The following is a 23,892-nucleotide window of genomic DNA, read 5'->3' as shown; positions in this document are numbered from 1 at the left end:
AGCATTTTTTTCTTATTTGAATTGATTAATAAATTTAGCTTGATGAAAAGGCGCTACAATTAAATTTCCAGTTAAGAGAAGAAAAGATTTTACAATCATCAAATTAATAATAAATTAGAGATTTAATAAAAAGATTCAACATTGATGGATTAATTGTTTTAAAAAATCCTATTTCCATCATAAATTAATAATATTTATACAAGATAATATAAATTGATCAGTAGTGGTTGCTGAATTACTTTTTTCTATATTTCTGTTCCTCCTCCTTCAAATATTCAATAGCCTTCTCTGGATCTCCAATCTTGGCATATAATTGCTTAATATCATAACGATCTCCAATGTAGGCTCCAACGCCGAGACCAAACACAAAAGCCAAAAACCTGGACATTTTTTCTTGTTTTTCTCTCTTTGCAAATTTAATAATAGAGAAAAATGATTGAACAGCAGAGGAAGAAGACTTTGATTGGTCTATTTTGTGATGATCGTAATCGAATGACTAATAGTTCTCGGAAGCAGCATATTGTGTTAATATTGATTGGATTCATGATTGGAGTAATGATGATGAACTTTTTAGTGGAGGCTAAAAGTCATGATGAATTTAATAATGTAGATATTGGTGGTGAAGAGGGAAGAAGAATAGTATTGCTTCAACCAGGGAGAGAATTCATTTCCGAATCAATTCGACCAACCCCTTTCTATGATGAAAAAGTATCGGAACAGAAATCAAGTGTTAGGATTTATAAATTGGTGAACATGAAGCCACATACTCAATATGAATTGAGAATTAGTTATCCTTCTTATACTCCTGCTGTCTTTTCTATTGATATACTCTCGGAGGAAGAATTGGAAAATAGAATCAAAATGAGTAAACCTTCCAAACATTCGAGGAAATTATTGAATATTGAGAAGATAATGTTTAAATTGGATGGTGAGGATGGAAAGTTACTGAATAGATTTGCTTTAGTGAGTGCCAAGGTGGAGGCACCTTCAACTATTGATAATACCAATTCTCTTATCTACTATAATATTGGTAAGTTTGTGAGATATTGAAATTGTGATTTATTCGAAACAGTCTTGGAAGAATTGCAATTTGGAATATTACCATATGGAGCTCTTCATTTGATATTGATTGTTATATTGAGTTTGCTGATAAGTTGGTTTATTGTACCATTCCTCTTCAAAAGAATCAAGAATGTGTAGGTTTACAATTTGAGCTTAGTTAGCTTTTAAGGATTTTCCCATTTTTAGTGATTTTAGAATCATGTCACTGGATAGTTATTTTCAAATACAAACCTTGATGACATTTCTAAGGGAGTTTATTCTGTTTTGGAATTTATCTCAATTGTTGGAATGGAAGTCCTAACTTCCTGTTTAGATGGTTCTTGTGAAACCAAAATTTTACACGAGCTTCTGTTTCTTACAAGGGAAATCTTTTCAATTGATGCATTGTGGTTATGGTGATGTTCCTTCTTGAAACTGGTTTTCTTAGGAGTATTTGGGTCGTATTCTTTTTCTTTAATGGCATTGTCGATATCTTCAGAATCAACAACAACCTTTCTTGTACTGTGCATCTTTCTGAGTTGAGCGTGGTGTACATAGGTTCTGTTTGTTGGAATTGCAGATTTTCTTCTGGATTCCAAGTATTGAATATTTGGTGAAGAGAAATCTGGATATAATTCTGACAATGTCTTTTGTGGCTCTTCTATGAAGGACTCTTCATCCTTAGTAACCCAAGGGTGCTCTTGAAGATCATCCATTGTAATTCTTGATTTTGCGTTTTTATCCAACATCCTAGTTATGATATCCTTCAATTCTGGACTCAGATTTTCAGGTATTTGTGGATCTTCATGTTGAATAACATAGTACAGATAGAGAAGCTTGGATGCTCCAGGTTCGTCAGAACGGAAAGGAACTTGTCCCACCACCATACAATATAATGTAATCCCTAGTGCCCAAATATCGGCTGGTTTACCTTGTATTTTACCTTTGTAGCATGCTTCAGGAGGCAAAAAAGCAGGAGTTCCTTGAGAGTCATCAAGTGTATCCTCTTCGTCCTCTGCCAATAATTTACTGACACCAAAGTCAGATAATTTTACATCCCTAGTCTTAGTTAAAAGAATATTAGAAGGTTTGATATCTCTATGTACAACTCTGTTGAAGTGTAAATATTCTAAACTGTTTAGCATTTGTCTGAAATAGTATCTTGCTTCATCTTCTGTGAATGGTTTTCCATCAACAAGAACACCATCATCATTAAGTTTCATCAATTCGCCACCATCAATAAATTCGAAAACAAGGCAAATCTTGTCATTCATTGGATCATCAATCACCTCGAGCAAACGAACAATATTAGGGTGATCCAGATTCTTAAGAATGGCAATTTCCAACTTAATCTTACTGATTTGATTATTTTGTTGTTGTCCAGGAGCACTCCATTTCTTCTTAATATTATTGAGAAGAGATCGGTTAATAACCTTAATGGCAGCCAATTGTCCTGTCTGTTCATTTTTACCGAGCTTTACTGATCCATAAGATCCCTTACCTAACTTTTTGATGATTGTGTATTGGTTGATTATCTTTCTTCCGTGTTGATCTCTACCAACTTGGGCAGTTGTAGTCATTTCAACCTTATGCTGAGGAGAAACTGAAATACTCATTCTTCTTCTAGCTGGAGCCCTAACAGGAGTCAAAGTTGCTGGATTTTCTACTGAGGCTCTCAATCTATTTCTTGAATTCTTAGAATTGTTTACAGGTTTAGTTGCCTGATTAAATGCGCTTCGTTTTTTGGTGAGTGGAGTTACAAAGTCTGAAAATCTTCGTTCCTGTTGGATTTTTTCAATATTGCTCTGACCTATCGGAATGCTTGGGTTATAAACTGTTGAAGGTGAGCAAGTTGAATCTGATTTTTCATTTTGTTTCAGCTCATTAAGCAAACTGGGTGAGTTTCTCCCAGAAGCAAGAAGTGAGTGTCTTCTTTTTGGTAAAATTCTCTTACTGTCTGTGCCTATGGAGGCATTAAATTTCATTACAGATTCTTCAATTTGTGATTTCATATTTTTGACATTATTATTGACATTTGTAGATATAGAAGCGGAGGAGGATGATTTTTGTTTCAAAGAATAGGGATGACTTTCTGAAACAGATGATGAGGACAATGATTTCTTTGAACTTGGGGTTGGGGTTACTGCCAATTCAGTGCTCTCACTTAAAGTGAAAGAAGAGGAAACATCATATACACTACTATCACTGTTACTCTTTTGGTCTCTAGATTGTCTTAAAGAGCTAAGCATTGAGGTGGGAGAGTTTCCTCTTGTTGGTGGTGAGGATATTTTACTGAGATAATGAGGCCTATTTCTTGAAGTGGATGCTGGAGTTCTTGTTGGTGATTGAAGGTTTACAGGGGTAGAAGGGGAGTTAAAGGTTGGTTTGTTTTCATAGGAACTATTAGTAGGCGATTGAAATCTCCTTAGAGGTTGTAAGGTTGGAGGGTCTTCTGTTGAGCCAGACCTCAACTCATAATTCTTTGGGGACCTCACTGGAAGTGTTTGACTTGGTATTGGAAGTGGATTACTACCTTGTTGAACTACTATCGGATTCAGTTGTTGTTGTGGCTGAATACTATTGTTTGCCTCACTAAAAGCAACTTGTTCTGATTTTGAACTCCTATTACTTGGTGATTGGTGGAATTGAACATTGTATACACTGCTTGGAAGAGAGGTTGAAGATTTGGCTTCATTAGGGGAGTTACTTGTTGTTTCCATTGAAACCTTACTAGCACCATCAACTTCTGCAGTGCTTAGGGTTTCAGAATGAGCGACAACAATTTTAGGAGGTCTTTTTTGAGGAGTAGTAGAACTGTTGCCATTCTTACCTGAAGAGGGACTTTTTTCAAAATCATTTTGTTTTTTAGATAAGGCGGCTTCATTAGCTGAATTGTCTTTTACAACTCGTTGTTCAGTTTTTGATGAAGATCTTTCTCTTTCTTTTGTCTTTTGATTTAATGATGAAGTACTTCCTCCTCCCGGATATGATGAAACAGGAGATGGTTCATCCACTCGATCAAGTTTTATAGCGCAGGGAGAAGATAATGCTGCTCCCATCAGTATTAAAATTATTTTCCAAAGTTGTTGAGGCTTCTTGTTATTCTTGTTGAGGCTGTTGTTGCTGTAGATGAACAGCGGTTTTTCTTACTCGTTTTTTTCTGTTTTTTTGACAGTATGAATTTTATGTTCTCTCTCCTTTTGATGGCTTTTGAATTGTTAGAAGGAAAAAGTTTCAGCCCTAGCACAAGATTTCAGTTTATGTCGCTATTGAGAGATATGTAATAAGTTGAATAACGGGAGTAACAATGTTAAAGAAAAGCAGTATTCAGATTTTGTCAAGATCTAACATCAGGATCCTTAAACAGCAATGGTCAAAGACAGTTGTGAATATTTTTTATGATTATCTTGCATCATTCGTTGGTTGCGGCTGGTGTATTATCCAAACAAATAGACACTTTGCATTCTGTTCAATAGATATTACTGGTACATCTTTGATACATGGAGGATAGAGTTCGTTTCACACAACTCGTAATGATGTAACTAGTATCATGCCCATATTCATGCTTTAATAGTATTCCAAATCAATGATATTCCATTTCCCTTCTCGTCTTATCTCTTGAGTAAAAGAATTAACTAAGCAATTTTTGTTGAAGCATTAAATTGAGTTTCATGTTCTCTCTGAGTGCCTGTAATTGCCTGTATTTTTGAGAACTTGGGGAAAGCTGAGAATCGATAGAGTTGGATCTCTCAAGTTTGTGTCTTTGTATCATATCTTCTTCGATAGGAACAGCTGGTGTCTGTATTTTAAGGGATAGACTTGTAACTGGAATGCAACTCAAACTTCTTTGAAGATCATTCTCTTTTGGTACGGATGGGGTTGTGGTGAATGGAAGAGTATTATTGAATGAAAGATTGAGAACTTTTGGTGTTGACCTGGATGGTGACATTGTTTTAGATTCGGGAGGAGTAATGGATCTTTTGCTTCTGTTAAGGAAATCGGAAACTGGTGATTGTTTGTGAGAGAATTTGATGGTGCTCTTTGCAATCTTTGTTTTCGTTGGATAGGTTCCTTGCACCTCAACTACAATTCTGTTCCACTTAATTAATAAAACATATAAGAATAACTACTTACGTGTGATTCACCAGATTCTCTGGCCTTTCAACCCAAGGAAGGGTAAGAGCATTGAATTTGATAAAACTTGGTTCATGGAAAATAATATAGCAATCTCTATTAATTCTCAAATCTTTCAAGATAAATACTCTTTCGAATGGCTTGGATTCGTCATAAACCTTTACATCAAACAAACCATTTGGATGTTCTGCTAGTTGGTGGACTCTCACCTCAAAGGAGAAAATCTCAGTTACTTTTGGATCCATTCCAGAGGATAATGTAAATATTGTTGGAAGCTCCTCAGCAATTTCCTTCTCTTCAGTTTCTTCTTCATTGTCCAATGTAGTACGATCTTGAATGTTGATTTCCTCTTCTGTTTCCGCTTCAGAGTAATAGCTTGTATTGTTTGGAGTGCTTTGGGTGAGAATATTTGGTTGTGATCGTTTTCTTGCTGTTTGTTTAAGATGAAGAGATGATCTAAATTGTGTTGTAGTGTTTGGCACAACAATCAGCTTTGGTGGTTTTGGTTTGGGAGGAACTGATCGGAAAGGGTTATGATGGCTGTTAGTGCTTTTTGCTCTCTTTTCAAAGGTCATGATAAATGTATTATCAATTCCCTCAACAGTGTTTGAACTCTGATTAAGAGATTCATTAGCTGCTGATAAAATACTAGAATTAAAAGCACTCGTATTCAAACTTGAATTTGTGTCCTTCTCTTCTTCCTCAACAAACTTTTCCCTCAATTTTTTCTCCTTCTCATCCAAAATACGAAATTGTTCTTCAATTTGACGAAGATTACGTCCCTTCTTCTCGGGTCGAGGAACAAAACGAGTTGTATTCGCATAGAACCTCTGCGTCATTTTTTTTCATAAGATTTTCATTGATTCCTTACTTACTTTTGGAGGGAGATGATTTGGGCTGATAATCTGCGTCATCTCCAATTAAAAAATCGACTGAAGTTGAAGACTGGGCACACTCATTATAAAATAGTAGCAAGGATTAGTGATCATTGTTGTCCAACATTTAGAATATATCTTACAGCTTTGACAAAACTGAAGCATTCTTCCACAGGTTTGATAAAATTGAAACATCTCTCAATTACCTTTGGTTATACCAAAGATAATGTGAGCAAATTTGTAAGGCATTTCCTCTGCTAGAATATCTGGACTGTAGTTGGAACTCCCTAACTAGTATTGGAGCGAAACATATTAGTGAACTACATTTAACAGAGCTGAACGTGAGAAATAATCATTTATGTTATGAGTCTGTGTATTATTTGCAAAAATTGCCAAAAGTAACATCTCTTCGATATAGCATGTGGTAATTTCGAAGTTACTAGATTCCTACAATATAAACAAGGAACAGGAAGAGATTGATCCATATTATTATCTACCTAATATACCAACACGGTGCTGCTGTATTTCGAATTAAGGTAGAGTTCAAGCTATTGAGTTTGAGTAAAGTTATACTGATTCTCCTCTGTCTGTAATAATTGTGAGTGAATCATAACTAATAGAAAATCTAACTCTTGAGAGATGAGACTATACTCTGTGTCTGTTAAATAATTCATAATGAGTTGATTCACTCCTCTTTGAATACTATCATTTTTCATATTGAGAAAACGTGGTTGTTTTTCCTTTAAAATAGTAAAATCTTCCAGAAGTGCTAACAATCCTTGACAAGCCAGAGATTGCCTCTCAATACTAGAATTGAGAAGAAAAGCCTCAGCATCTGAATGTTTAGGTGAGGGATGTAACAGGATTGGAGAGGAATGACGGTTATGGACTCCATTCAACTGATCAGAAGAATAACCAAAAAGTTTGGCTGCGGTTTCACATAGAGATAATGCAACCCTAGCACACTGTAAGGCCTCAGCGTTCTTACCAAAACAGTAGAATAAAAAGGTTCTCAAAAGCAAAATATCAATTAATAATTCTGTGTGCCTCTTCGATTTGTTGGAAATGTCTAACAGTGAAGGATCGTTATTCAACTTGAATTCAATCTCTTCCATATCATCTAGCCCATTAATTTTAAATTCCAATGTTATTAGAGTGAAGGCATTATCACAATCGTTGAGAGATTCTCTCATGGAGGTGACAATATTAATCTTATCCGAAATATCCTTATGCATCTTTTTGTGATTCTTTTTGAATCCACTAGTGATTGCTTCAGTATTTGTATTTGCCTTCTTGAACTTTTCAACCAGAAAGGAAACAATTCCAGTTTGCGTCAAGCTAGAGCCAAATAATGGAGAGGAACAAATTGACACTAAATAATTATCAATCTGTAAAAAACATTTAAGTAAGGAGCGATAATAGAATCCTTCACAAAGCGTTGGATTCAAAGTTATAGATCTAGTTAGGTTGGTGATTGAATTTTTCAAATCATTCTCCAAATATTCGTTGATAAATCTCAGAGACATTTTTCTCTGTTGATAGACATGATTTTTCTGACTCTTGATGAGTAAGATCATCCTCGATGCTGATCCAGTAGCTTCTGCATATTCCCCTTCCAAAGAGAGAAGTTGAGAAGTGGTGGATCGAGGTGAAAAGGCAGCCGATGAAGACGACCACCTATTCTTTGAAATATTAAATGAAACAGTATTTCTACAATAGTACAATAGAGCCAGCAATAAATAGTAAAAGCTCCATGCCATGTTAATATCTATACACGAGCTGATATTACTCGTGCCAAAATAGTTGGAATATTCTACAGTTTGGCGTGTGGATGCCTCTATTACTTTGAGTTTTGCCCTTCTTGTTGCCTCTTCATCAATAATCTTGTTGGGTGAGAAAGCGAACGAAAGAGAGCTTCTTCGCAGCAAAGAGCTGAACATGTAATCCTCTGAATTAGCATTGACTCCAATTGTAGGTGGTGATGTTTCATTATGGTTGCCACTCCTTAAAAGGGCTCCCTTTGAGAAGTACTCTACAGCTTGATGGATACAATTATTCATCAATAATACTATTCCAATATCAATATTTGACTCCTTGTTGATCTTTGTTGGAGCATAGTTAAAAGTATTGGATTTCCTCTTCTCTTCCAACTCCTCAAAGGATTTCAAATGTTTCAGTGACTCTACATAATTTCCAGTTGCACTTGTTATTTGTAAATAGAGTAAATAAAATTCTGGGGTCTTTTTCACATATTGGCTCTTCATGAACTTTTCAGCATCTTCAAATTGTTGCTTTTCGTATAGCAGCTTGGCAGCTTTGAAAAAACAATCAGTTTCAAAACACCTGTCTGTTGTAATAATTGTCTCTGCATCTGAAAAAGCTTGTTGAATGTTTCCAAGTTCCAAGTGACAAATCATTCTCTCATAATAAACTTCACTAATTTTTAAAAATAAATGATAATTGACTGGTGACATTGTTAGCAATGAAACAGCCTTTGTGAGATCAGGTAAAGCTTCTCCAATTCTCTGTAATTTCATCAACGCCTTTCCTCTAATAAAGAACAGCTCACCAGGATTGACTGGTTTGCATTTGAGAGCTTCTTCTGCATAAACAATCACATATTGAGGTAAATCTCTTTGCCAACAAATCTTTGCAAGACCTTCCCAAGCTCTTGCACTTCCACCTCTATCTAATGAAATAGCTTTCTCAAATGATTGAATTGCTTTCGTATATTCATTTCTATACACGTGTCTATATCCTTTTTCAATGTAATCCTCACTTGAAGTATTTCTGGGAGAGAAAATTCCAAGTTTCTTCTTATTGGAAGGTGAAGTATTTTCATGAATTATTCTAAATCTTTCAATAAATAAATCTTTCCATGGATTATTATACTCCAAAATTGAATGAGTTGAATAAATTCCCTTATTAGAAAAATCAATAATACTTCCACGTTTAGAAAAATGATTATTATTCGAATGATTATCACTAAAATCCCAAAATACCAAACGATGGGCTACCTGCCAAACTGATTTATAAAATCTTTGCCATTCATTTTCAGCCAAAATATGAAACAATCTGAAACTCAAACGAAAATGCAAAACATCTTTCAAATCCAGAAAACCAATCACATAATAAATAATATCAGTCGGCAATTCACCAAGTGATGATGGAATTTGTGAAATGTGAAGATTTGGAGTTGTTGTAATGTTAGGAGTTGAAGAAATATTAGTAGTAGTAATAGTTGTTGTGGTGGTAGTGGGAGTGGAGGATGTAGTAATTGGTGTTGTGGTGCTGACTATTGTATTATTCACAATATTTACAATATTTGTTGTATTCGAAATGTTATTCAAAGAGGGAGAAATTAATTCTTCATAATTCAAGTTGTGATTCATCATTGGAGATTCCAACACTAATTGGTGATCATCGTTTTCTATTATTGATAATGATCGGAAGTTTAAATGTGGTGTTAAAGAAAGATCTGATGTATTCGAATGTGGTGATTCTAATGTTCCTTCACTGCTACTAGCAATTGGTGATGCAGAAGCAGCAGGAAGTGACAGCTTTCTCTTTGAAATGCTGTCTTTCTTCTTTGGTGCCATTTTTTGAAGTTTGTTTTTTGTTCATTATTAGAAAGTCATCATCAAATTGAAAAGTTTGGCATGTTGTAATAGATATCTGTGACAGAACTTGGAACCGTTTAAAATATAATGTCCTATTTTGATTTGTAATCCAAATTTAGCAAATATTATTAGATTTAATTTTAAAATTTAAAAAAAAAGCTTGCTGACGATTAATGACCAATCAATTAAAAAATTTCACTTCCACCATTTATTTTATTTGAGTTTTGGTTCATCAACATAATTGGATGCAATACCAGTCTTTCCTTTTTCAATGGTTGCAAAAGTTTGAGAATTGGCAGACTCGTCTTCATCTTCTGCATCCTGACCCAGTCCTTTATAGGTTCTACTCTTGAGATAGAGCATTGAAGGTGTGTATTGAGTTTCCATGAGTTGATTTTGTTGCTGTTGTTGGAGGATGAGTGATTTTCCATCATCCTTACTCAAGAGAACTTCCTTACTTGATGCTGTTGATTTTCCAACTCGGTATACAGAGCCACTCATGAGCGAAACTTCATATCTATCCTCTTCAGTTTCTTCATTACTGATTGGTTCTTCACTACAACAATTGTCGTCTTCGAAAATTCTGTTAAAATCGAGTTGATAATATCCTGTCCATTCCTTGCCATATTTAAGAGCTAATTCCAATTCGAATGGAGTAATAATTGGTTTAACATATTCTCTAGATTCAATTAATGAATTTTGTGAACATCCAATCAACACAAACATGTCAATTTCCATAAAGTTGGCCAATTTTGGAACGTTAAGTTTACCAACAAAGAATAAATAAAACTTTCTATTGTTATCGATAATGAGTCTCTTGACATATTCAACCATCTTTAAATAATTCTCAACAGAAACTGTTGCAACGAGAATACCAAAAACTTGAGATTCCTTAGCTTTTTGAACCATGGCAAATCTTCTTCCCAAAGTTCTAGAAATTGTTCCACTTCCATCACTTTCAATCTTGTTCTTGTAGGCAGAATATACTTTGAATGTATGTGTATTGTGCTCAACCATAAATTGTGTAATAAATGAGCCCAATTCTCCAATGAAGAAGAAACGAGCTTTTTCACTTGGCTTTGGGAAAATTTGATTACTAATCTTGTTTTCATTTTCTCCAATTTCAGTCACTGTACTTTCACTAACATTCTGTAAAACTCTAGAATCGTACAATCTTGAAAAGATGACACGATCCGATGTAACCAAAGGAATTAATTCCTTCTTAATTCTCTCATAATTTACCAAATCATAAATCACAATAACTTCTCCTTCACTATTTTCATCAACAAACTTATTCAAATTCTCCAAACATTGATTAATATCCAACTTATAATTCATTCCAAAAACGTGATAGACTGGTGTTCTCTTAACTCTATTATTATAATTGGTCAACTATTAAAGAGAGAATAAAAACCTACGGTTGAAGACAAGCATTACCATAGTGAATAATAAAATCACAGAGCATGTGTTGAGCTCCAACTTCATCAACACAACAACTTCCATAAGAGGTATCTCCGAGAACATACACTCTCAAATATTCAGTATCATATGCCTTCTTTGAAAATTCAGAATCAATTGATAATTGGGAAAGTAATGATAATGATGAATGATTTGAAAAATCTTCAATATCTCCAATCAATGGTTCTGATTGTTTCTCTGTACTATTTTCTTCCGATGATGAGGAAGCTAATTTATATTTTGAATAATAATACTTTAATTGAAAGGAAACAAGTGATGCATCCGAGAGTAATTCATCAGGAAATTGCAAGGCTACATTCTTGAATCCATTCTTGATGATGATATCAACGGATTCCTTGATTTTATAACAAGCATCAAATTGTTCGACACTGTATTCATCCAAGTGTCTACTCAAGCATCGATAGGTTCCTTGAGAGGAGCTTGAGACTGAAACTTCTTGTTGAATGATGGAACTTCCGTCGTTTGTGATTGCAGACATTTTTTTAGGTTTCGAAAATTTAAATGATTCAACTTGTTGAAAATTAATATTGAATTAATTATATTTAATTAGTGAAATTGTGTTAATGTTTATATTCCGTGTTAGTGTTGAAATAATTATCAAACTATTTCAAATTATTTAAAATTGAGTTTATCAATTTCGGTTATCTGATTTCGTAATATTTACAATTTGGTTAAATGAATTATTAATGATGTCTATGATGATCATCACGATCCAAATCATGTTTTCTTGGTGCCTTAACTGGGCAACCATAAATTGATTTTTCTAGAACTGCCTTTTTAACATAACTTCCAAGAAGGAAAGGAGTTGCAACTACAATTAAAACTGTGATAATGAGAATAATTCCTTCCATTGCTCCCAAATCATTTGCTCCAACATTGACATTTCCACTAAATATACTTGCAATGATAAGTAATACAAAAATAATGAATGAAATCACTGACATTCCATTTACGAAATAATTCCAAAATGGAAAATATTTGAAAATCCAGAAATTTTCCAATTCCAACCAAAGCTCACTCTGTGAATTGTGTGGCATAATATATCCCAAGGAAGAAACCAAAGAATATACAAATAATATACAAGAAATTGATGAAAGAGCTGTTAATATAAATTGAGAAGAAATTGGATATCTAGAAAAGACCTTTGGAATCATTCCAATCTTTTCAGGATTTGAAAACTGATACACATATCCACACTTTGAACATCTCGACACTGATTCATCAGCCAATCTTTCCTTATTCCAACATGGCTTCCTACAAATAAATCCATCACAATAACATGATTTTACAATCTTTCTACTCAAAAAACTCTGAAAACTTGGTGTTGTCTTACTACACATTCTACACGATCGTTGCTCTAAAAACAATTTCAAAAACAAATTCTTGCAATCTTTCAAGGAACCAATCTTTTCCCGCCTCGTAATTGCCACTCTATTAATTAATTCAGTCCAAATATCAATACTATACTCATCGGCATAATCTTCATACAAGTGAGCAATTGAATCAGAGAGGAAGGGAGCAACCAATTCATAACTCGATCTCGATAAGCTTCCGAAATTAATAATTTCATTCGATGGAAGAAAGGAGAGAATATTTGCTTTTAATTCCGATGGTAAGGAAAGGAAGGGAAAAATTGATGGAGAATTATTTGATTCTGATGATTCTGATTCAAAATCTGATGCAGCAAAGTAATTGGAGAAGGGAACTCTGTTGAGCATTTTTTTTTTGATTTTTTTAAATTTAATAATGGCTTGGAATTCTTAAGTATTTAATTATTTAAATTGTTGTAAAGTATTTAAAAAAGGTAGATCCATTACAATGAAAATTTATATTATATATGAAAAAAAAAGAAAGAGATTTTTTGAACAATACTCCAATACAGGTAATTATCATTTCCCTCCTAAATTTTACAACTTTAGTTTTAGAAATGGGAAACTAACGATTTAATCAAGAATAATTTCTAAAAATATAAATTCTGCAAAGTAAAATGTAAATTTGTAATTTTGAAAAAGAATGAAAATTTTGTAAAATGAATTCCATTTTTGGGAGTGATTTCTTTTGAAATGAAAAATAAATTTGTAATGACAAGCTAGTTATGAGCTCATCTCCTGAACTCTATGATTCAAAATATTTAATTAATTTCTCAACTTCGTCAGGAGTCCATCGTTAAGAGATTAGGCTATTCACTTCCAAGAAACTTGACGAAAGTTGTTAGAGATTCGAAACAAATTCATCAATAAGGTTAAATCATTTTCAATATCGCAATACATTCGTTCCCAACAACATTGTGGAGATGGTTTACACAAAATAGAATCATTAGCCTTATTTTTCGTAAATCTCTTGATAACAAGTGACAGCTCAAGACAGCAAGGTACAAGCAGTGATGAGTTTTAGTAGCACAGATGGAGAGGGAGAATACCAATGAGCAATAAGATGTTTTAAATTTACACCCTTCATTCTTCATCTCTCAAATTATTCGAAAAAAGAAACACAATATTGAACTCTACAAAACTATTGGAAACCCCAAAGACTTCGACCTGATAGGAACTACATGTTCAATATTATCTGAAAGTAATATCCACTAATTTCATCCTTGTATCATAATCCTTTCTTTAGAATACATTTTTATTCGAAACATTTCTCTTTTACGAAACAATGAGCTCCCATCCAACACCAACCTCACCACAAAACTCCACCAAGAGAATTAGTTTCATTGACAATGCCCCTTCTACACCAACCAGAAAAGGCTCAAAATCCATCGATTCTCCCCTCAACAATATAGTTGCCTCGAGATCAAGAGCAAAATCTTCACCAATTCCACCTCAAAATCTAACTCCAACGATTAAAACTCCAAGTTCTAATAGAATGACATCTCCAATTTCTAAGGGACCTCTTGATTTTTCATCTGGGTTGACCAGTCCAAGTTCACCTTCTAATGCTAGTGGTGGTGGTCAATCCATTTCAAATACTAGAAGATTATCAATTTCAACAGGGGTGGTCAACTCGCCAAATCAACAAAAGAAAGAGGGACGTAGAGAAAGACTTTCAATGGTTTTCAGACTTTTCGATAAAGATGGCGATGACAAACTAAACCCAGAAGAAATGAACGATTTCCTAACAAGTGTATATAATGGTCCAGAGAGTAAGGAATTTCTCTCACTCATTAAGAATTCTCATAAGGAAGGTGTAACTTTTGATGAATTTGTTAAATTATGTCGAGATGATGCAGCAGCAGCTTCCAACAAGAGAGAATCAAAATCACCTATGAAAGGACGTGGTAGAAGTCAATCAATGGCTATTTCTGCATATAAACATTCACCACTGTCAGAGATTGATGATGACGATGGATTTACAGATGAAGATTTGAGGGCTGTCTTTTCTGAGATTCTTGATGTTAATGAAGATGGTGTTGTTTCAATGAGTGAATTCAAGAAGGTTATTTCAAATTTGGGAATTCAACAAACATTCTCTGATGAAGAATTGAGTATTTTGTTTGAGGGCTCAAAAACTTTGAGTTTCGACCAGTTTAGAAAATTGGTCATGTAAATTATTTCAACAATTCTAATTGTAACTTTAAATAACAACAATAAATTTGAAAATTAATCTAATGTCTATTTTAAATGTTTATTTCTATTGGTAGAAAACCATGTTGTTTGTTGTTATTGGAAAGTAGAAGAAACTATTGTTATTTTTGGTAACAATAGTCGTTAGTAAGTTGTAGAAGGAGAAACATGTTATGTACATTATTCGCGATAAATATGCTCGTTTTGATGCTAAATGGTGTTTTCCACCATATCTAAACTTGAGTTTAGAATAAATTATTCGAACTCTTCTTCTTTGAGAGTTTTGAAATAAACTTGCTGAAAATATTTCGGTTAGTTGTTGATTGACTTCCACAAGAAGAATCCATCATAGAAGCAGAATAACCAATCCTATCCAAAGGATCCATCTTTAACGATTGATGTTTCTTCCAGTTTCTTTCATCATTAGCTTGCAGTGTTTTACTCATTCTCTTGGAATTCTCCCTCTCATTCTCACTATCAGTTCTACAATGTCTAAAATATTGTTTCCTGAGAGTGGAATGAGAACGATTAGTGGCAGTAGTACTAGTTTTAGTAGTGGAATTTGAACGATTGTAGGCATGTTCTAAATGTTGTTGCATGCGATGTTCTTCTTCATCTTGGAGTGCCAATTCTAATTGATGTGCTACTGTTGGTGAGGATTTATATCCCATTGTTTTGCTTTTTTGACGAAATGGTGACGATGTTGTTGGACTTGTATTCATTCTTCTTATAAAATATTAGAAAGGTTTCAATTTGTTTTTTAAGAATTAGTGAGAGAGTAGATGTTGTTCAATGGTGTTCTTGTTTTTTTTAAAGATGAAAATGATGGTAGTTACACAAAAACGTGAAATTAAACTCTTCGTGTGGTGATTGATGATTGTCAGTGCAAAATAATGCGCACAGGATTCAATTAAGCAGTGAAAAGATGAATAACTGCCATCATTGTCGTGGATTCTTTGTCCAATTATTACGCAAAGTGCACTATTGTAACTAATCCTTATTGTAATGATTTACAAAATGGTGAACTGCGATAAATGTAAATCAATAAGACGATTCACCACTATTAATGATGTATTAATACATTTGGAATTAGGAACTCTTATCATGTTCATATATCTAATACATTATTTCGTCAAATTAAAGTACTCAAAAGGTTCATCTAATATTAAGATAAATATTTAAAATTAACAATTTGATATTTGGAAATTTTCTTATTGAACAATCTTTTGAGGTGGATAGAGTTTGAGGAAATTATCTAATGGAAGGAAAAGTGGTGAGAAATTCTTCAAATCATGAATTGAAACCCATTGCCAACCTTCACACTTATTAGGCTCCAACAATTCAGCCTCTTGATTTTCATCCTTCAAATAGGCTCTCATGAAAATTGTATTATAATGTCTCTTCTCAACCTCAAAAACATCATTAGTACAAGTAATAAAGGTTAAATTGCAAACATCCAAGTTGGTTTCTTCCTTGATTTCTCTCTCCGCGCAAACTTCCCATGTTTCTCCATAATCCAAATGACCTCCAGGCAATTGATAAGAACCCTTTCCATGAGAACCCTTTCGCTGACCAATTAAAACATGTTCCGATCCATTAATATTTTTAACAATAAAGCAAGCAACTCCGATTCTTGGTACCGAGAAGAGATCAATAGTGGCGTGAGCTGTGGTGGCTGTGGTGGTAGAGTGTGATTCTTCTTGTTGAGACATTTTTTTTTCTGTTGTTTATTTTTGTAATTAAAGTTCATCCTGATTTTAAGTCAACCTAAAAAAATGTCTAAAGAACAAGAGAAGGAATTTGTTTCAGTTGGTATCTTTGGAGTGGTGTATCCGTATTCAATAGGTAAAAAATTAGCTCATAATTATTCTGATAGAAACTATAGGAGAATATCAATTTATAGGAGTTATCCTTTTCAGTTTGTGGATGTTGGTTATGAGGCTTCGATCAAGAATATGTTCCGAGTGGTTTGTTTGTCTGATTATGCTATTATTTCGTATAGAATTGGTATGGAAAGATGGCAAAAATCGTATAAAGATTTAGTGAGAGTGTTGATTAATTCATCTATTAGAAAGGTGGCCATTCTAGTGGATTATCAGACAGAAAATGTTACCAAGTTTGAATTTGAAAGGGATGTAGAAAAGATAAGAAAGGAATTGGAATGTGAGGATTTGGATAGAGACCTCAATGTTACATTTATTCCAATGAGAGTTTGGAGTTATTTGCAGGGTAATGACTTTCAAGAATTTTCATGGTTTGAAGGAGGAACCATCAATGAGTGGATTGAAGATTTAACACCAAAATCAAGGTTTCAGGCCTTGAGACAGGATCCTCAAACCTCAATGTTGGTTGCTGTTGCAGCACATAGTTTTATATATTGTAAAGTACTGAGTGGAGTATTTGAACTAAATTATGATTGGAAAACTATTTCAGTATTTGAAAGGAGCAGTTATGAAAAAATAATTTTGAATAAGATATGGATTGGGGGAGATCACTATTCGGATAGAAAAATTGGACCTGGTCAATTTTTTTGCCTGGGGAGAGAGGATTTCTCTACATCGGATGGTTTTATTGGTGGTCTTTTTGGAGATTATTTCAATCAAAGAATGATGAGCCTACCTTTAGAAGAAACAAGATGTGCCAAGGTGGAGACTTTCTGGATTGAGCTGGACATTGAAAATAATGAATTGTGGCATGCATTTTGTAAAAATCCAACGATAATTGTGAGGTGTGGCCTGAAGAAAGTTAAATGTCAGATTCTTGATTTTGTTGAGGAAAGCTCCAAGAAGGTAGTGTTAAGATTAAGCCCTCATGAACCAGAACTAATTTCCAAAAACCAAAAGAGAAAGTTTGATTCTTATTCTCAATATTTTTATACAAAACCATTTGAAAAAGAGCCAACCTTAGGGCAGTGTTTGGTTTTGACTTTTAGAAAGCGGTTACTAGTAGGGCTGGGTAAGGTGTTGAAGGTAGTTTACTTTTCAAACAGGACTTTCTTCATTGATAATTGTATGCCATTCTTTGAGAAATCTAACAATATTCCATACACAGACGTTTCAATCTTGAATGTGTAGAATGAAAGAAAATTAATTGACTTCCTCATTCTGTCCCAACACTTTAAGAACATATTGAATAACTCTATCATTACTACTGAGTGTGAGTTCGAGGTGCCCCATATCTTTGAATTTCTTGGCAAAACAAGTATTGGAGTGATACTTTCTCAATTCCTTATAGTGGCGAACGATACATTGTTTTGGAATTACCTTATCATCATCTGCATAAACTATGTAAATTGGAATATTCAACTTGTCATATGCATCAAAAAAGTCATAAGGTTTCTCAGTTCCATAGTATTGCTTATTCATTGTTGGACCATAATTATATGCTAAGAATTTACCACTCTTTTGGAGTTGAATTAAATGTTCAACCACCTTTACAGAAGTTGCATTAAAAGTGTGGTAGAATAGATTGTGAACATATTGGAATGGATTATTCTTTGTTCTTCCACCAAGGATAAGAGATGAAACTACTGCAGAGAGTAAACTTCTAGTAGCCTTATGATTGTTAATATCTTGAAGGAGTTTGGCAACCAGTATTTTAACGGTCTTGGAAGTAAATCCAAAATAATTCCAAAATGGTAGCCTTCTAACGATAGGAATTGCCATAGAAGCATATTCAAAAAGTGTTGGCATCTCTTGGTGATTTCCTGCTGGAGACAATAGAATTGCTTTGTCAATATAATGTTCTTCATTGTGTGCTTTACACCATGACATGTAGGCAAGAATACTACCTGCTCCCATCGAATGGGCAACCACCACTAATTTGAAATCGTTATTTCCAAGCTCCTTTTGTTTGATTTCTCTAATCTTTTTCACGAATGCCTTAACATCATAAAATGCATGTTCATTGATACTGAAATCCCAATATTCTCGTGCACTGATGTTTTCATTCAGGTGTTTACCATGGCAACGAGCAAGACCATATCCTCTGAAATTTCCAAGAAAGACATCATATCCATTGGAGGCGCAAGTAAGTCCTACATTTGGATTACTGCCAATCCATGTAAATCCACTATCTAAAATACCATGTTGGAAATATACTGCTGTTTTGCTTGTAGTATTTGGAATTCTGTTGAGTTGAACTTTGTATCCATCCTCAGTGGAGCATACGTAGGTCTTTGATTTGAAGCCATTGTCAATAATGACCTGACTGATCGATCTGTCATCAATACCCCTTGTGGATAAAAAGTTAGAGAGTTTGAATAATCCAAAGCATTCCTTGATGGTTTTGAAACATTCCCTAAGTTTGAGACGAATGAACAATCTACTTGCCTTGGCAAGTAAATCAATACACTCAAAAACAGCATAGTAAAAATCTTCCAATAGACCAGTAGATTTCTTCTCGTAGAGATGAACCTTATCAGCCTCAATAGGTGTCTTTTTAGATGTAATTGGTGTTTTGAAGAGAGTTGGAAGATAAATTATCAGCATGACAAACCACAAGAAGGTTTCTCCAATGAAATTTAACACTCTGGATGTCCACTTCTTTTCCTCATAAATTAATTTGATATCATCTCTAACATCATCTTCAAAGTCATAATCAAAGTTTGCATCCAAATTTTCATAATCATTCCATTCAGAATCAGCTGTACTGGCAACACTCACATCGTCTGCAATAGGTTCTTTCTGTGCCTCTTCAAATGAAACTGGTTCAATAGTTGAAGTAGTCATAGTTGTTGGAGAATCAACCACCACTTGATTTGTATTATTTGCTTTTTTCATTTTGAGTGTTGATTCCAAAATCTTCTTAAATGAGTTTTTTCCAATCATGGTATGTGAGGAAGTTGATGAAGAAAATAAACTAGTAGTAATTGGTGGAGGAACATCATCTTCCAATTGTTGATTATCCAATTGAATATTATGATCTTCATCAGTAGTGGTAGGTGATAATTCTCTAATGGGAGAAAGTGTTCCAGTAGAGGAAGTTGATGAAATTTTCTTCTCCATTTCTTCCTCACTTGAATTATATTCATAGGTGGATCCACCACTGTTTGATTTGGTTGAATTACTTCTACTTCTTGTTCTTTCCTTTCTAAATTCTTCGGAAAGATGAATAAGTGAGGCAGATGAAGCAGAACGTACTACAAGTCCTTTCTGATGGGCCAACGATGTTTCATCATAACTCCCAGGAATATGAAACACGTACAATACAAGGCTTACTATCAAATCGAGGAAATATCCAAGGAGTAGTATCAATTCTCTAATTAATGTTTTAGTATATTCAGAGACTATATAAATTATACCATCCAATACTCTAACAAGCATCCAACGAGATTTAATTTGTTGTGATGATGTTGAAGGGAATTGAGTGGCCGATAAGAGGAGGGATTGCCTTCGGAGGGCAATCATTGGTGATTGTGGAGAGTATGGTGGGGTTTCTTTATAAACATTGGCAGTTCCAAATCTCACCATTGATGCTGTTGTTGCAGCTGATGATGAAACTGTTGCTGCTGTGGTTGTCGTTAGTGCTGAGGGAATTGGAGATGAAGGAATTAAGAAGCTTGATGATGGCATGATGGTTATTATTATTAGTAATACTATATATTTGCTTTTTATAATGCGATGAGAGAGAATTATTATGCATAATCGGTTGGTTATTAAAGATGACAATTTTATCCAACCAGTGCTCAACAATGCATTCCACTCCGAGTATTGATGTACTTTTTAATTTTTTGACTTTTTAATTTACCATAGTGATGGAGAATAAAACATAACACTAACACGTTTCAAGTTCAACGAAAGACAGATTCTATTATTAATACATTAAATATTTAAGATTTGATGATATAATAATTGGTGTTGAATCATCTTTCGGAATGAACCGATAATAAAAAAATTTAAAAACTTTTAAAAACGGAAAATCAAAAATTTTTAAAAATGTTATCACACCACGATGCTGATGATTTGGTTATGAGTGATGAGGAATTTGATGGAGAAGATTTGGTACTCGAACCAACAATTCAAAACATTCTCGATCAAAAGTCATTGCAATGGATTTTTGTAGGAGGAAAAGGAGGTGTCGGAAAAACAACAATTAGTAGTTCGATTGCTATGCACTTGGCAAAAGTTAGAAAGAATGTCTTGTTGATTAGTACAGATCCTGCTCACAATTTATCTGATGCTTTTGCTCAAAAGTTTAGCAAGGATCCAACACTTGTTAATGGATTTGATAATTTATATTGTGTTGAAATTGATCCAAGTGATTCTAAGAGTGCTCTTTCTGGATTATTTGGTGAGGAAGATGAAAACTCTGAAGAATCTGGTATTTTCAAGAATTTAATGAAGAATGTTTCTAGTAACATGCCAGGTCTTGATGAAGTTGAAAGTTTTGTACACATTTTAAAGCAAGTTAGAAATAGTAACTTTGATGTAGTTGTTTTTGATACTGCTCCAACTGGTCACACTCTCAGATTGCTCTCTTTACCAAATGTTTTGAAGAGTACTCTCGGAAATATTTTAGGATCAAATATTGGTAAAATGATAACTCAATTTGGTTCAGTTTTTGGATCTAGTGGTGCTACTCCTCAAATTGCTGAAGAACAATTACACAAATTCTATGATAGTGTTGATCAAATTACTCAACAATTCCAAGATTCAACCAAGACAACCTTTATCTGTGTTTGCATTCCAGAATTTTTGTCTGTCTATGAAACTGAAAGACTTGTCCAAGAATTGACAAATTCTAATATTGACTCACATAATATTGTTGTCAACCAACTTGTACTCAAGGATACTGTAAAGGAACCATGTGAAATGTGTCAAGCCAGAAAGGCCATTCAATCCAAATATTTGAAGCAAGTTTTCGAACTTTACGAAGATTTCCACATTATTCAAATGCCTCTTCTTGGAAAGGAAGTCAGAGGTGTTGAAGCTCTCAATGATTTTAAGGAAATGCTCCTCAATCCAACACCATTAGCTTATAAACGAGAAGATCTTAAATAAATAGATTATCTATTTAATAGTTTGGACCACAATGGTCTTGCAAGTAGACCACAACAAATTACTAAACCAATAATTGAAGCAATACTAAGGCCAGCAAATGTGTACATTATTCCAAATTTGTAAGGCGTATATTCCTTGGTTGTTGAAAATTCTTTGGTATCATATGGATTGTAATAACAAAGATAGGTTTCATTCTGTTGCCACTTTTCAAAATACTGATCCACACAATCAAAATTTGTTTTACATTCCGTTTTCATTATTGATGAAACATAGCCCCCAACTGTCAAGTAATGCATTGTGACATTGGGAGACCAACATTCACTGCAACTCAAAGTGCATAATTCATCAATGGCTTCTGTACAACACACACAATTACATGAGTAAGAGGTGCACTTCCCATCACTGTCACATGATTCACATGTATCACAACAATTTCCACAACATGAATATCCATCACAACAATCCATTGAAGAATTGATGGAAACATATGATTCCAGACAGCTGGGATTTTTGCCTTTGCATTCCGAGCAGTATGAGCATGTTTTCTGACAACATTTAAAGGAATTGATATTCCTATTAGTGACCGTACAATTAGTTTCAAGAAAAGTCTCCTTTACACGAATTTCACTAATTAAAGATGTCATCAATAATCATCAATGAACAACAACTTACGGATAAGTCTCTCCAAAAAACACTCCAATCCAAATAGAAACATTACGACCAGACAAAAACCACCCAGTGCTGTACAACTAAGCAATGCGATCCTACAAAGTTCACAACGGAAAATGTCAGCAGCCCTCACAATACAAATTAGTAAGGAATTTGTTTATTAAATACAAAAAAAAATAGTCTCATCATCAAACACACTTGTAATCATCATCGCTCGGATGAAAGAATACTAGTTTTGTTATTATGGTTTCCTATTCAGAAATGGGATATCTCTATTCTTGATATTGCCTTGACAAGTTGTTAATTGGCCATAAAATGAAATGAGTCATCTGTCTTCAACACGGTAGAGAGATACAGTTTTATATTGAAAAAAACAGATGAATACATCTTCTTTACCCTGTAATCCTCTATTATTTGAATTAGGGATACCCTTTAGAGGTGTCAATACTCTTCTACTGCTCAATAACTCATTATCGTCGTCGTCAGCAGACAAGATGATGTTAGCATGTCCAGATACCATTATTGTTCCTATATTTTCTTCTATTATGTTGCTTTTCTTTCTTCCAATATTATGCTTTACTTTGATTGTTGTCTTTCTGAAACGAAAGAGTGGACATATTCATTCGAGAGGAATGCTTTGGATTTTGTCGAATATTATGGCTGGGACTGTACATGTTTTAATACCGTGTCTAAGATGGATTATAGGACGCGATATCTTTCCTTGTGGATTATTTTCATTTGTGGCGTTCAATTTGTGTTGGGCTATGCCACTTCCAGCCATGTATGTAGTTTTTCTCGTTCCCTTTTTTAGAAATAATAATTTTAAGGTATGCTTGCTTTTCATTTGTGATACGAGGTCGATTATTTCAATTATTAACTATGAAATCAAGTTTTCCAGAAGCAGTTGGTGATGTTTCTAATAACAGGTCACAAGTTCAGAAAGTTGTGAATGATATCATCTCTCAAGAAAAAGATGACAGTTCTCAATCATTGAAAGTGCAATTTAGTAACTATCAGAAGAAACTCTTGATTATGTACAAGTTTCTTCTAAGTAATAAGTTCTTGTTGATCGTTCAAATTGGTTTATTCTCTCTTCATTCAATTATTTGGTTGGTGCTTGGAATGATTGAGGTTTTGGGTCCAGAGTCTTTTACTCATAATTATCCAAGTTTCGGATGGAAACAATTCGGAACTGGTTGTTTAACCAAACCAAATACAGTTCCTCTGTACATTGCATTCTATTGCCTTTATGGAATTATTACTCTTTGTTGTTTAATATTGGTAATTATTAGGGAAAAGGACACTTGGGGAATCAAATTGGAAGCATCAGTTACGACAACCTTAATGTTAATTTGTGTCATACTCAGTTTTGCACTTCCTCGCATTGACATTTTGAATCAATTGGTGGATTATATTATTCCTATTCCAGTAATTCTTTCCTTTTATGCCATGAGTCAAGTAATAATTTTGACAACTATTCCTGCAATCAGAGCTCTGAACTATGCCAGAA

General features: G+C 34.0%; 10 protein-coding genes across 10 annotated transcripts; 2 read left to right on the top strand and 8 right to left on the bottom strand.

The window, feature by feature from the left end:
• Window positions 1-1,316: 1,316 nt before the first annotated feature.
• Window positions 1,317-4,100, bottom strand: NAEGRDRAFT_71673 (uncharacterized protein; the record flags this gene model as incomplete). Its single annotated transcript, XM_002673134.1, has 1 exon — window positions 1,317-4,100. The coding sequence occupies one exon, from the start codon at window positions 4,098-4,100 to the stop codon at window positions 1,317-1,319; it is 2,784 nt and encodes a 927-aa protein (XP_002673180.1).
• Window positions 4,101-4,413: 313 nt separating this feature from the next.
• On the bottom strand, window positions 4,414-6,014 carry NAEGRDRAFT_80997 (uncharacterized protein; the record flags this gene model as incomplete). Its single annotated transcript, XM_002673133.1, has 2 exons — window positions 4,414-5,132; window positions 5,176-6,014. The coding sequence occupies 2 exons, from the start codon at window positions 6,012-6,014 to the stop codon at window positions 4,673-4,675; spliced, it is 1,299 nt and encodes a 432-aa protein (XP_002673179.1). The 3' UTR covers window positions 4,414-4,672.
• Window positions 6,015-6,598: 584 nt separating this feature from the next.
• Window positions 6,599-9,649, bottom strand: NAEGRDRAFT_51733 (TPR domain-containing protein; the record flags this gene model as incomplete). Its single annotated transcript, XM_002673132.1, has 1 exon — window positions 6,599-9,649. One exon carries the CDS (start codon window positions 9,647-9,649, stop codon window positions 6,599-6,601), a length of 3,051 nt encoding a protein of 1,016 aa, XP_002673178.1.
• A 234-nt stretch (window positions 9,650-9,883) lies between these two features.
• NAEGRDRAFT_71670 (uncharacterized protein) lies at window positions 9,884-11,627 on the bottom strand (the record flags this gene model as incomplete). Its single annotated transcript, XM_002673131.1, has 2 exons — window positions 9,884-11,042; window positions 11,089-11,627. 2 exons carry the CDS (start codon window positions 11,625-11,627, stop codon window positions 9,884-9,886), a joined length of 1,698 nt encoding a protein of 565 aa, XP_002673177.1.
• Window positions 11,628-11,832: 205 nt separating this feature from the next.
• On the bottom strand, window positions 11,833-12,867 carry NAEGRDRAFT_71669 (uncharacterized protein; the record flags this gene model as incomplete). Its single annotated transcript, XM_002673130.1, has 1 exon — window positions 11,833-12,867. One exon carries the CDS (start codon window positions 12,865-12,867, stop codon window positions 11,833-11,835), a length of 1,035 nt encoding a protein of 344 aa, XP_002673176.1.
• A 772-nt stretch (window positions 12,868-13,639) lies between these two features.
• On the top strand, window positions 13,640-14,758 carry NAEGRDRAFT_80996 (EF-hand domain-containing protein). The gene has a single exon (XM_002673202.1). The coding sequence runs from the start codon at window positions 13,805-13,807 to the stop codon at window positions 14,693-14,695; it is 891 nt and encodes a 296-aa protein (XP_002673248.1). The 5' UTR covers window positions 13,640-13,804; the 3' UTR covers window positions 14,696-14,758.
• A 199-nt stretch (window positions 14,759-14,957) lies between these two features.
• NAEGRDRAFT_51730 (uncharacterized protein) lies at window positions 14,958-15,434 on the bottom strand (the record flags this gene model as incomplete). The annotated part of the gene is made up of 1 exon (XM_002673129.1): window positions 14,958-15,434. The coding sequence occupies one exon, from the start codon at window positions 15,432-15,434 to the stop codon at window positions 14,958-14,960; it is 477 nt and encodes a 158-aa protein (XP_002673175.1).
• Window positions 15,435-15,923: 489 nt separating this feature from the next.
• NAEGRDRAFT_71666 (uncharacterized protein) lies at window positions 15,924-16,424 on the bottom strand (the record flags this gene model as incomplete). Its single annotated transcript, XM_002673128.1, has 1 exon — window positions 15,924-16,424. One exon carries the CDS (start codon window positions 16,422-16,424, stop codon window positions 15,924-15,926), a length of 501 nt encoding a protein of 166 aa, XP_002673174.1.
• A 1,374-nt stretch (window positions 16,425-17,798) lies between these two features.
• Window positions 17,799-20,285, bottom strand: NAEGRDRAFT_71665 (uncharacterized protein; the record flags this gene model as incomplete). Its single annotated transcript, XM_002673127.1, has 1 exon — window positions 17,799-20,285. The coding sequence occupies one exon, from the start codon at window positions 20,283-20,285 to the stop codon at window positions 17,799-17,801; it is 2,487 nt and encodes an 828-aa protein (XP_002673173.1).
• Window positions 20,286-20,648: 363 nt separating this feature from the next.
• Window positions 20,649-21,713, top strand: NAEGRDRAFT_71664 (uncharacterized protein; the record flags this gene model as incomplete). The annotated part of the gene is made up of 1 exon (XM_002673201.1): window positions 20,649-21,713. The coding sequence occupies one exon, from the start codon at window positions 20,649-20,651 to the stop codon at window positions 21,711-21,713; it is 1,065 nt and encodes a 354-aa protein (XP_002673247.1).
• Window positions 21,714-23,892: the final 2,179 nt, after the last annotated feature.

The sequence above is a fragment of the Naegleria gruberi genome (genome assembly GCF_000004985.1).
Source record: "Naegleria gruberi genomic scaffold NAEGRscaffold_48, whole genome shotgun sequence".
Taxonomy (NCBI): domain Eukaryota; phylum Heterolobosea; class Eutetramitea; order Acrasida; family Naegleriidae; genus Naegleria; species Naegleria gruberi.
Note: the sequence above shows the minus strand (reverse complement) of the source record. Positions and strands in the feature narration are given on the sequence as shown.

Excerpts from the sequence above, each read along its gene's own strand:
- NAEGRDRAFT_80996 (XM_002673202.1), top strand. The coding sequence starts at position 13,805 with ATGAGCTCCCATCCAACACCAACCTCACCACAAAACTCCACCAAGAGA.